The sequence below is a fragment of the Magnolia sinica genome, chromosome 15, assembly GCF_029962835.1.
Source record: "Magnolia sinica isolate HGM2019 chromosome 15, MsV1, whole genome shotgun sequence".
Taxonomy (NCBI): Eukaryota; Viridiplantae; Streptophyta; class Magnoliopsida; order Magnoliales; family Magnoliaceae; genus Magnolia; species Magnolia sinica.
This window is the reverse complement of record NC_080587.1, coordinates 67,369,211-67,381,946: the sequence shown is the minus strand read 5'-3', so window position 1 is coordinate 67,381,946 and position 12,736 is coordinate 67,369,211. Positions and strand designations below refer to the sequence as shown.

The 12,736-nt window shown below is 43.9% G+C and overlaps 1 protein-coding gene across 1 annotated transcript; it reads right to left on the bottom strand.

The window, feature by feature from the left end:
- Positions 1–3,163: 3,163 nt before the first annotated feature.
- Positions 3,164–3,689, bottom strand: LOC131226973 (serine/arginine-rich splicing factor SC35-like). The gene is made up of 2 exons (XM_058222664.1): positions 3,579–3,689; positions 3,164–3,529 (listed from the first exon to the last, which is right to left on the bottom strand). Exons 1-2 carry the CDS (start codon positions 3,687–3,689, stop codon positions 3,164–3,166), a joined length of 477 nt encoding a protein of 158 aa, XP_058078647.1.
- Between the last annotated feature and the right edge of the window lie 9,047 nt (positions 3,690–12,736).

Here is a 12,736-nt window from a genome sequence, read left to right as displayed (position 1 = left end):
TGAAGTGGTAATCCGCGAAGGAGGTAGCCGAGGAGGATTTGGGAATCAAATAGATCAAGGAGGCAGTATAACCTCTAGGCAAGGGGGTGCCATCCAAAAAACTCTGAGCAGCTCCAAGAATGTCCTCACCTACAATCGTCCAACAGTGGTGAAAATCGCTGCTGAAAACCCATCTGGCCCTGCAGCACCATCCCTCGGGATGGAGGCCACAGCGGCACGCAACTCCTCAAGCGCGATCGGACCCAGCAGATATGTATTATCCTCCTCAGACACTAGCGCAGGTATGGCGTCTGTGAAGGAGGTTGATGATGGGGAGACAGGGGACTGGGACAGGTTGGAGAAGAAGGAAATCGCAGCCTGTTTCAACTCCTCTTGCCCTGACAACACCTCGCCTGAAGCAAGCTTGATCGCGGAGATCTCGGCTTTACAATATCGAGTGGAGGCCCCAGCATGGAAAAACTTAGTGTTACGGTCCCCTTCCTCTAGCCAACTGTTGCAAGCTTTTTGCTTCTAGAAGAGCTCCTCCATGAGCTCCAATTGAGATAGTTTCTGCCTAGCTTCCGCACCAACTCGTTGCAGATCCTTGTCCCTGAGGCTTGTATTCTGCTTTCTATGATATTCAGCTCCTCTTAAGCTTGCTTCACCTAGGTGAGAACGTTGCTAAAAACTTCCCTATTCCATAGACGAAGGGCTTGCTTAACTCGTTTCAGCTTGATCTGAACATTGATCAAGGGAAAAGGAGAGAGCTGGCTTGCCCAAGCATCATTAATCACCTACATGAAGCCATCATGGAGAGTCAACATTCTAAAAAAAACCTGAAAGGCCTGGGAGTAGAGAGCGTACGACCTGGAAAAGGGAGGCGCGGCGGGACATGACCCGAATTGAAGCGGACAAGATGCTGAACTCGGAATGCAAGGAAAACCATAAGCCACTGGTCATTGAAGATGACCCTGTCCAGCCTGGCTCATATCCTTGCCATAGCCGCCCCGTGTTGCTCTAAGTAAATTGATTTATGGAGAAACCCACGTCCAAGAGTTTCGCGTCTTGGACAACTGTCTGAAACTCCTCCATGCTGGCAGAGTCTAGCCTCAGCGAACCAAACCTTTCGTCAGCCACAAGAATCGTGTTGACGTCACCTATAATCGCCCAGGGTGGTTGGGTGATTCTGCTAGTAGCCACTATCTCCCTCCAAAGCGATCTTCTCTGGACCCTACAACACTTCAAGTACACAATCGAAAACAGGATGGGATCCTTACAGTTGGGAGCAACTATATGCAGAGAAATAAGCTTGTTAGACTTAGAGGCAATGGACACATCCAGAAAATCATGGTAAAAACCCCATATTTTGCCCCCTTCACCATCATTGGATAAGGAGCAATGAAAGTCATGTCTCACTCTAGTGGAGTCCTTAACCATCGACTCAAGAATGGCCAGTAATGCAAGTTTGAAATTATTAACCAACTTCGAGAGAGTAGATTGAGTGGAAGAGTTTCCCACTCCATGAGCATTCCACACAATAGTTTTATCTATCAGTGACACAGCCAAAGTTCACTGCCCAACGTTTCAATCTTCGAAGTCTGCTATTCCAGTCCCCTTTACCTGGTTTAACCGAGAGATTCCTTCCTCTCACCTTCTTCTTTTTAACAACTGCTGGTTTCTTGGCTTCACTTAGAGCCCCTGTGGCATTCCTAATGGGAGATGAGGCATTCCTCGCTGCCACATGGACTGGAGAATTGTGGCAGGGAGAGCTCTCCGGGATATGTATATGTTGAAGGCCAGGCGAGGTGTCTGTGGCTGGGGTAGAGCTTTCAGTCGGAAGACTAGAGGCTAGTGGGATTCTATGGTCCACCGATACCTGATCGAAGTATGGGGAGAGGTCCACTGCAAGCTGCAGGCAGTTTTCCGCCAAGCTAGGATGGCTGTTATGTGTGGGGGTACTCCCTCTCCCTGGGGGCCTGCGGTGAATCATCCCTACTGTCCAGGGATGGACTTCCTCTAGACTTGCCACCTGATCTCTGAGAGGGGAGCAACCTTCTAGGAAGTTGCACGCAGTGGAGAGGCTTCGATGGTTGAGGTCCTATCATAAGGCATGGCCGTGTGGCCGGATGTCTGCTTCGCTGTCGAAAGGTCATGTTGAATTGCGGTGTCTGGCCCCTTCATAGTCTGTGGGGCTAAATTGTTCTGGGAGTCCTTGTTGGTTGGACCACCCTCCGAGGCAACAGTAGGCAGGGCTCCATCAGCTTCCACTGACCTCGCGGTTGTCGTAGGCAGCTTACAACCCGTGGGGGAATGGTTGGTATCGAGCATCAAGCTCCTAGTTTGAAGGCCATATGCTTCTGTCAAGCCACCCGCACAACCAGCAATTTGGCCCTGATGATCTAGACATTCTATAGGTGATTGCACTGGCATTGGATCTAAGTTATCCCACAACGCAAGCTGACCCTCTCTGTGTTTAACTGAGCACTTGTCTAATGTTCTCTCCGCCAAGTCCTGTAAAGCTCCTCTGTTTGTCACTGTGGCCTTATCACAAACAGTTGGTAAGCAGACCAACTGACTCGATTGATAGCCATAGAAGTTTCTTTCTACCCAATTCCTGGTGGATTCGTTTTGATTGACATGTGTTCTGCCATACTACTGAGCTTCTCTGCATAGCATGTCACCCTGGATGCTCCCTATAACTGCATAGATGGGGTAGCTTGCCTCAAGAACCTGCAAGTTAAGGATTTGGCTGAAGTTTACTCCAGGGCAAAGAACCACTTTCACTCTTGCATACATTTGGAAGAGACCGAATCTACTGTTGGTTTCCAGCTAGAGGACCTTCCCGAAGAAGTTGCCTAGGTCCAGAATCACAGCTTCAAACCAAGCTTGTGGAGGAATGCCAAAAATTCTAATCTAGTGACCTTCCCTCCCCTTCGACTCATCCTGGGACCATGGGGTCACCGAAGTTAGGCCCATTGCCTTATGGAGCTTCCCATCCAATAGGAAATCTATGTACTCTCTCTCCAATTTTAGCAAGATTAAGAACTGTAAGTGTGATAACCTAACGACATCGATAACAGAAGAAACGAATGACGAGCCTCTAATGGCTTCAATCAGCCATAGAATCGATGTATCTTGGTTGGACACCCTGCCTATCAGGCCCCATTTGAGCTCCTGCAGTTTCCTATTCACTGCTCCTGGGTCGGCCACTGAGGTGAAGTCGCGGGAGGCGCTTGCTTTCTTTCCTATCATCCTTCCCAATTTTGATGGTTTCTGCATACAATCTAGCTCTTGTTGGCGGGTGGTTGAAGGATGGTAAAGGCCTCTGTTGCTGCGAGTTAGGGCGACTGGATTTTGCCAGTTTAGGGACATTAGATTTAGGGTTGGCTACCTGAACTGAAACCTCTCTTCCATCGATTTTCTTTCCATTCAATACCCCTATTGCCGCCCTACCATCCGTTTCATAGTGGAATCGAACGAATGCGAATCCTCTAGGGCCTTTGCTGTCCCTGAATCTTGGGATGTAGACATCGTTAACCTTATCGCATCTCTGAAAGATGTTGAGAAGGTCCTCGTGGAGCAATCAAATGGTATATTACCAACGAAGAATCTACCGATAGATCTACCCGGGAAACGGGAGGCTTCAGTTCCCCCAGTCGAACGGCCCCTGCTGGTCCCTCTCTGGATTTCTCCCCTGCGCAATGGGGCATGGGATCTATTCCTTAGTCAATCTCCCCTCCGCAAGGGGGCCTAAGAGCCATCTCTATCATGCAGGGACGACAGGGCTATCTCTCATGGGGCTACGCGAGGGATGAAAAGGATACCTATCAACAATAGCTTTCAATAGTTATAACTTTGTAATTAGTTATATTTCATGTGTATAATACATTGTTTGGAAGCTATCATCAATTAGCTTTACATTGTAGCTAATGCCAAAGAGCATTTACTCTTGAAAGATTTTCTAAAATAAAGGGTTCATTTTGAGTTTTTAGTCAAAAGTTATTATTTTTAGTGAGTTATAGTTTTTGTTATTTTAGGTTTTTTTGGACTTCTGGAATAACTTAAATCCTTATTTAAGTCATAGGAATGAATCTAATTCACTTTAAAAGTTGTTTACTATTTTCAATAAATAAATATATTATTTTTATTTTTATTTTGGAAAAGTTGTGAATTCTGCTTTGAAAATAATATTCTTTCATCATTAATATCACTTTTATATCGCTTTTATAATAGGTCATGGCATCTAACAATAGATTGGGCGGCAACAATTCTACAAGCGGTGTTATGGGGAATCAAGTATTATCTGAGGCAAAGTACAAAGCCTCTCAAAGAAAATTTCTTTGATCAATGCAGAAGATGAACGTGATGATCGTTTATTAACTGAGGTCATGGTTGCAATCATATTTATGGCAACAAATGAACCACGATTGTCGAAGGGGCTCATGGTTAGTCATTTTTTTTGCTAAATTCTTTTTAGCCACTTGAATTGGAAGAAGAAAAATCGACTTATGCAGATGACGAAGTGGCTCTTGAGGAATCCATCAATGAAGAAGAATAGTAGACCTATATATGCAGATGAAAGAGTGACCCTTAATGAATCTACTATCGAATTATTTAATGGATTCACATATAGATTAACTAAGAAATTTATGGTTGAACTAGAAAAAGTTTTAATTCAATTAGAAGATTAGTTGATGAGTGGGATAACAGAAATAATCAGCGGATGTGGATGACTCGATTGCTAAGGAGATTGTTACTTTCAGGGTGATTATGTTAAGCTTTAAGCATATAATTAGCCTTCTACCTTCTCCACAACGACTAAATTGCATAGACTGAAGGTTGATAGTGACAATAATAACAATGCAATTAGTTAATGTTAATTGAGATCAACCAATTGCAAATTTATTATTAAAAAATAGGTGAAAGTCGGCACCCTAGAGCAAATGATTGCAAAGAAAAAAAGTGTTATTCATTTTTTAGTTTTTCTAAAATTTCATCATAAGTATAAATTTTTAATCCAACGTATAAGTCTTCACTATTAGTTGTTGTTGAAGACAGAAGACACGATACAAAGGCGGATCATCGTGATAGGTGTTGCATAACACACCAACAACGCTAGTGAACTGAGATCCAATCTCTGGTCTCACCCACAAACGATAAACAAGAAGAAATATAATCTAGAAGTAGAATCAAAGCATACCAACAAACCACAAGACATAATTTATGTGGAAAAACCCCAACAAGGGTAAAAAACCACAGGTGCAAACTTCCACTATGAAGAAAATGAAGTTACAAGCAATATACTAACCTTCTTAATGCTCTCATGCATAGAGATAGCCCTTTTCTCTTTGAATGTATATAAAAAACCCTTTGCATACACCTTAGAATTACACTAGAACAGTCCTACGAACCCCTATTTATAGTTTAGGTAACTTCCTTTCGCACCTCTGTAAAAACTGCCTTAAATTTACGCAGTCCGCACCAAATCCGTGCAAAATCTGCGTAGCCTCAACTAGTTGAGTGGGCCACTCGACCGGTCGAGCATGGGCCTCGACTGGTCGAACACCACGAACCAAGAAAAACATCACACGCTGGACTTTGAGTCAAGCGAACCCTCGACTAGTCGAGTGGGCCACTCGACCGGTCGAGCAGCCCACTTGACTGGTCGAGCAGCCTGGTCCAGATGAGGCTTCACACCTCAACAATCTTCCACTTGGAGACACTGTTGAGGGTCAAATATTGCATATCAGACCCCAGTTATTGGCAGGATTTACAAACATAGTATTGTTTAACAGCCTGATTTAATCATGTTTGTGATGCAGGGCGTATTCACGAGCTTGGACTGGAAAAGGGTACTAAAAGCATGGATTTAATGGTCTGAAAGCACCAGAGCATGGGACGGACCCTAGGAGACCAAGATCGACAGATTTGCATGCCAGGGATCCAAGAAAATTGAGAAATTGAAGCTCAAGTGGCCTGAAAAGTGTCCAGAATGCAAGATCATAGGGTTCCCACCATCTGATCAGTTCAAAACTCCATACGTGGCCTGAGGACCATAAATGAACCGTACACGTAAAATTTCATCCATTGGATCGCTGCAGAAGTGGCCCAACGGTCATTTCAGCCCACAATTTACTGATCTAGGGCCCACCTGATCTCTGGATACGCCTCATCTTCGGTCTCAACGTCTTAATTTTGACGATTCAGAAGATGGATGGTGCAGATTTCTCGCGAACATCATACGTGGATCCCATATGAGACAGATGTGCATGGTGCATAAGTGCACTAGCCGTGCACGGCATTAAAAGAAAAATTCAAATCGTCTCTGACCGAGACTCTGCTTCAGCGCCATGATCCGTTCTTCCAGCGTCCGCACACGGACGTGCGGACGAATCCTTGTGGGCCCCACCACGCATCAAAGGGCAGATCCGGACCGTCTATAAGACGCACGTGCCCCCTATCACTCAGGCCTAGGTGGATGAATGTCAACCGACACCGGAGATTGGTTTTTGAGCATTAAAACGGACGACGGACGGCTGAATGAAAACATCCATGGACCACACTGATTTGGATCCAAACAGTGATCCCCGCTTAGTTTTTCGAGCAGAATACAGTGGACGGAGTGGATTTTCCAAAACAAAATCTGTGGGCCCCACCAACTTCGACAGCAAGCCAGCGTGCGCAGGCCCTGTTTTCGCGTCCGGTTGAGTCCGGAATTTGCGGGGGACAGTGGGCCACGGTCATCGATAATTTGAGTGATCCATACCGTCCAATGTGTCCATAAGGAGGCCAATATTCCAGCCAAGATCTCAGAAATGACGGATGGTTTGATATCCTGCCACAAATACAACCCAAACGCAAGATATTTTACGTTTTCACTGCGAACGCGAACGCGGCTGCGTAAATAGCTATCCTTCTCTCCCTACGCAACAACTCAGACTTGGGCATGAAGTCTTTGATTCGCAGGGGACCAGGATATAAAGGAAGAAGAACCAGGAACGTGGGTGGGGGGAAAAAAACAGCTTGAAGAGGTAGCCGTGAACAGAGGCGGAGCTTAGTTTTCTGCTGGCACGTGGGAGGTTGGTTGCTGCTGCACGTCAGGGAGAGAGAAAGAGAAAAGAAGGGGAGGAAGACGTGGCTGGAGGCTGGGGACGAACAGGGTTGCGGGCTTGGATGATTGCAAGAAGAGGGTTAGCCATTAAAAGTTTTAATGTTTTATTTATTATTTATTTATTTATTTGAGAGATCAAACCCAATCATGCCAGGCTAAACCTCTTAGCTAGGGCTAAGAGGTGAAGCTTGTAGCGAGATGGGAGACTTCATTGTATGCTGGTAATTTAATTTAAATTTCTAAACTAACTTTGATTTTAGTTTGATAATTAAGGGAATACTTTTAGTTTTTAAATGATCTGTTGTGACTAAAATTACAATGGGTATGCAATGACTTTGAATATTTTTTTTCCTTATTGTGATTGTGACGACAGGAAGTCCTGTTGTTCACCATCGTCTCCTGGGCATGGTAAGATGATGATATCTTTCCTGACATTCATACATCACTCAGATTAGTTGTGAATTGGTTTGATTTTGTTGTTTGCTTTGTCTCATGGGCATGGTTTTGTGATGGAATCCACTCTAATTTACACCCGTCTGATCTCATGAAAACTAGATCAAGTAAGTTCAGTTTAAATTCCATAATTCTTGATGCAGGCATAAAAACTCCCTAATCTCTACAAGTGGATCCTCTGAATCCCTAGTTTCCTTCTTCTGAATTCCTTAAAGTTTTAGATAATTATTCCACAATTATTCCTTAAAATTCTACTTGATTAGATCACATCTTAGTCTAGTTCTAGTTCTACTTAGTTTCAGATAACGTACAGGTATCAGTCCCTGTGGATTCGACCTCGGTCTTACCGAGTTTATTACTACATCACAACCCTATACTTGGGGAGTGAACAGACACATCACCATAATCTTGTCTTCTACATCCGTAGTGCACCACCTCTCTGTCTTCAAGCCTGAAGACCAATCAAAGCTGAACAGAGCTTCAGCTTTTCCCGTGTGATCGCCTTGGTCAGCATATCCGCAGGGTTCTCACTTGTATGAATCTTCTCCAGAGTAATGGATCCATCTGCCAGTAATAAATGTATGAAGTGATATCTGATGTCAATATGCTTGGTCTTTGAATGAAAGGCTGAATTCTTAGCCAAGTGTATTACACTTTGACTGTCACTGTGTAGCTTGCAATCTGCTTGCTTCTTTCCCAACTCTTTCATGAAACCGTGCATCCACACCATCTTCTTGCATGCTTCTATAGTTGCAACATATTCTACTTTCGTTGTACTGATGGATACTATCTTTTATAACTGAGAGATTCAATTGACTGCAACACTACCCAGAGTAAAGACATACCCCGTAGTGCTTCTTCTGCTGTCGATATATATCTCCTACCAAATCTGAATCTACGTAGCCTTGTAGCTTAATTTCTGATCCTCCATAACACAGCCCTACATCCATAGTACCTACCAGGTATCTAAGGATTCACTTCACAGCTTCATAATGTTCCTTCTCGGAGTTGTTCATGAACCTGCTAACAACTCCCACTGCTTGAGTAATATCTGGTCTCATGCTCACTATAGCATACATGAGACTCCCAATAGCTGACGCATATGGGACTTTAGCCATGTAGTCTCGTTCGTCCTGCGTCTTTGCACCTTGCTCCTTAGAAAGGTTGAAGTGGTTGGCTAATGGAGTGCTAACTGACTTAGCACCTCCCATACTGAATTGATTAAGTACCTTGGTTATGTACTCTACCTATGACAAAATAAGTTTCTTATTTTCCCTGTCACGCTTTATCCTCATGCCTAGGTTTGTTTTGCAGCTCCTAAATCCTTCATGACAAGTTCTCTAGACAGTTGGCTTTTGAGATCTGAGATGTCCTTCATGCTTGATCCAGCCACATGAATATCATCAATGTACAGAAGAAGGATGATATAAGACGTATCAAACTTCATCAAATAGCAACAGTGGTCTGTATGACATCTCCTAAAAATGTTTCCCGATATGAAACTGTCGAACTTCTTATACCACTACCTCGGGGCTTGCTTCAGGCCATATATACTTTTCTTCAATATACACACCTTGTTCTCCTTTCTTGGTGCCACGTATCTTGTCGGCTGATACACATATATCTCTTCTTCAAGGTCCTCATAAAGAAAGGCTATCTTAACATCTAGCTGCTCTAGATGTATGTCCTATGTAGCCACTATACTCAAGACTATGCGAATCGTAGACATTTTCACCACTGGTGAAAATATTTCAGTGAAGTCTAGCTCCCACGTGCGATTGGACTCAAGAGAGTCCATCTCATCATCCATGGCCTGCTCCCACTTAACCTGTGTATCTAACTATAATATCTCTTGAAAATACTCTAGTTTACCATTATCTGTCAGCAATAGATAATGTAAGGAGGGTAAGTATCGGACCTTGGGTCTCCTCTCCCGAGTAGACCTCCTCACAACCGATGTCTGCGGCTCTGCCTCATTATGCTCCTATGCATGCTTATCCTATGGCACTGTAACACTCGTGTCTGGTAACTCTTTAAACTCTACGAATTCTTTCTCATCGGCCTTATTTTGCTACACACTGTCCTTATGCATCACTTTTTCATTGAAGACTACGTCTCTGCTTTTGATGATTTTCGGGTTCTCTATATCCCACAAACGGTAGCCAAAATCATGCTGCCCGTAGCCTATAAACGTGCACTTCCTAGACTTCGCATCCAGCTTGTTTCTATGCTCTACATCAATGTGAACATATGAAGTGCAATCGAACACTTTGAGATGTGCAAGGTTCACTTCTTTTCCAGTTCACGTTTCATCTGGTAGCTCACCATCCAATGGTGCTGAGGGACTTCTATTGATGAGATATACGGTAGTATTCACAGCATCTGTCCAAAATGTCTTAGGTAATCCTACATGTAACTTCATGCTCCTGGCGCGCTTAAGGATAGTCTTGTTAATGCACTCAGCCATACTGTTCTGTTGCGGTCTCTCTGGAATCATTTTATGATGTTTGATTCCATTTGCTGCACAATACTCCCCAAACCTCTTATCACATTATTCTCCCCCATTATCTGATCTGAGACATTTTACTGTTTTACCTGTCTCGTTTTCTACCATTACTTTTCACTTCTTAAATACACCAAATATATCAGATTTATGCTTTAAGAAATAGACCCACGGTTTTCTACTAGCATCATCAATTAAAAAATAAAATAACGTGAACCACCAAGAGATAATACCTGTGTTAGTCCCCATACATCAATGTGTACAAGCTCCAACTGATGCGTCTTTGGAGTGTGTCCTGTTTTCTTAAAACTCACCCTCTTTTGCTTGCCATACACGCAGTCCTCGCAGAATTCCAAATCAATATATTTTAGCCCTAGTAGCTTCCCTTTTGACAATAGTACTTTCATCCCTTTCTTACTCATATATCCTAACCTTTAATGCCATAACTGCCCATTCACTCCAGTTAATGTGACTGCGAGTGAACTATATGATCCTGAAGTCATGTACAAAGTACTTTCCTTCTTGCCTCAAGATATCACCAAGGCACCTTTTGTAATCATCCAGGAATCACTAGTGAATGTCATCACATATCCGGTATCGACCAACTGCCCTACTGAGATCAAGTTCGGTTTCAAACTCGGGACATATCTGACATCCTTCAATTTCAAAACCGTATCGTCTTTCTGACTTATATGAACATCTCCCTTTCCAACATTACTGCACGACTCATCATCACTCAGGTAGACTCTTCCGAAGTCACCTGACATATAATCATGCAGAACTTCCTTATACGAATTGGTATGAAACGAAGCACCCGAGTCTATGACCTAAGACTCATTCCTCGCATCAAGAGACAAGATCAACGCCTCTGTGTCACTCCACAATAGGATATCGCTGCTGTCAGCACGCGCAGGCCTGCTACACTGACGGACGGGCAGACGAGCCCACGGCCCCTGCCGTGGGCCCCACCGTGATGCGGGTTAGGCAATCCACACCGTGCATCTGGTGGACCTCCTTTTGGACGGTGGGCCCCCTGAAAATCAGCCCTATACAACATTCAGGTGGCCCACGCCATAGTAAACAGTGGTGAATTGAACATCTGTCATTGAAACCCTTTTTGGGTGACGCAAAGGTTTTGGATCTTTATGAAATTTGTTTCCTATTCATTAGGGTCTACGTGACCTCATCAGCAGATTGGGTAGGCCCTACGTGGGACCAATGATGTATGTGTTTACATCCGCGTCGTCCACCCCCCTGGATGTTGAATGCTATTTAATATAATATTAATGTATTATATTATATTATATTAATATATGATATAATATATTACATATTATATTATAATTTTATATACAATTTCATGCATGAGCTGTTGAGGGTGGGCCGTATGTGGGACCCACCTCTGCCTCTTTTTGTGCAGCAAGCTGCACGTGCAGCAGCTATGGAGCTACTCCTCTTGGCAGCAACAAGCCCAAGCCCTACATGATGTATATGTCTTATCTACACCGTCCACAGTTTGGATGGTGGGGCCACCATGATGCATGTGTTGCATCCATGCTGTCCAACCATTTATGAGGTCATTCTTTTGGCATGGGAAAATGGGTGTGATCCAAAGTTCAAGTAACCCCCACCATTTAAATAGGTGGTCCGTGACATCCACCGTTCAAACTCCTAAGGGCCATAAGTAGTTTCCAGTTAAGTTGATATTTATTTTCACTTCAACTATCTCCATGTTAACTTATGAATAGGTTGGATCTCAAATACTTAAGGGTGGGCCCGATTGATATACATTTGGCCCACTTGGACAACCCATTTTGACTCGGCCCATTTGATCGACCCATTTAATTCGGCCCACCTTAATATATATGAGGCCCATATGATTAGACCCATCTTGATATAGTTATGGCCCATCCATTAAGGCCCACCTGATATACATAAGGCCCATGTTATGCGGCATTTGTTGTATCTAAGGCCCATGGGTCGAGGCCCATTTGGATGTACACAAGTCCATTACATTGTGTGACTCTACCATGGTTTGTGTAATGATGTTTATGACGGTCGTGCCTTGGGAACAATGTTGGTTTGATGTCCACATTGTAAGAATAATGTTGGTTAAATGTCTGCATTATAATTCTCCCTAGGGCCCATTGTTAGGCCCACACTTGTAAGCCGTCTAGGCCCATCTTCGTTATGAACAACATCTATCACCATATAACATATTTAGTATAGTTCCATGATTCATGACCATACGCATCATATGTATGCTTGATATGAGAAGTGACTGATCATAGCATATGCCTTCGGGCATATTGTTTAGGGGCTCCCGGTTCGGCGATGTTGCCCTACATGAGCGCACGATACGTGCAGCATTGCTGCATGACTGATAGTGTGATTCATGCATTTCGCATTCTGTGACATGGTTACTGTACGCCCTAGCGACATCAGGGCCGTAGCCTCCACAGGCGTACCGTGGTTGACAAGATTGGATACCGAAAATTTTGATCTACATGGGGTGCTATAGATATCCCAGGGTGAAAGTCCCTAAACTCTTATAGTACCAGGAGGTTGCTCCAACGTCTACACCGAGTGGATGCATGAGTGCCAAGTGCCGATTACCAAAAGGCTACGCTTTCCACTGTGTTGAGGTCAGTTGGAAGGGGGTGCGGCCTTACCCGCCCTAGAGGAAGGGG

Coding starts and splice junctions, on each gene's coding strand:
- LOC131226973 (XM_058222664.1), bottom strand. CDS start 3,689: ATGCCCCATTGCGCAGGGGAGAAATCCAGAGAGGGACCAGCAGGGGCC. Junction 3,530..3,578: donor TATCGGTAGATTCTTCGTTG/GTAATATACCAT, acceptor AACATCTTTCAG/AGATGCGATAAGGTTAACGA.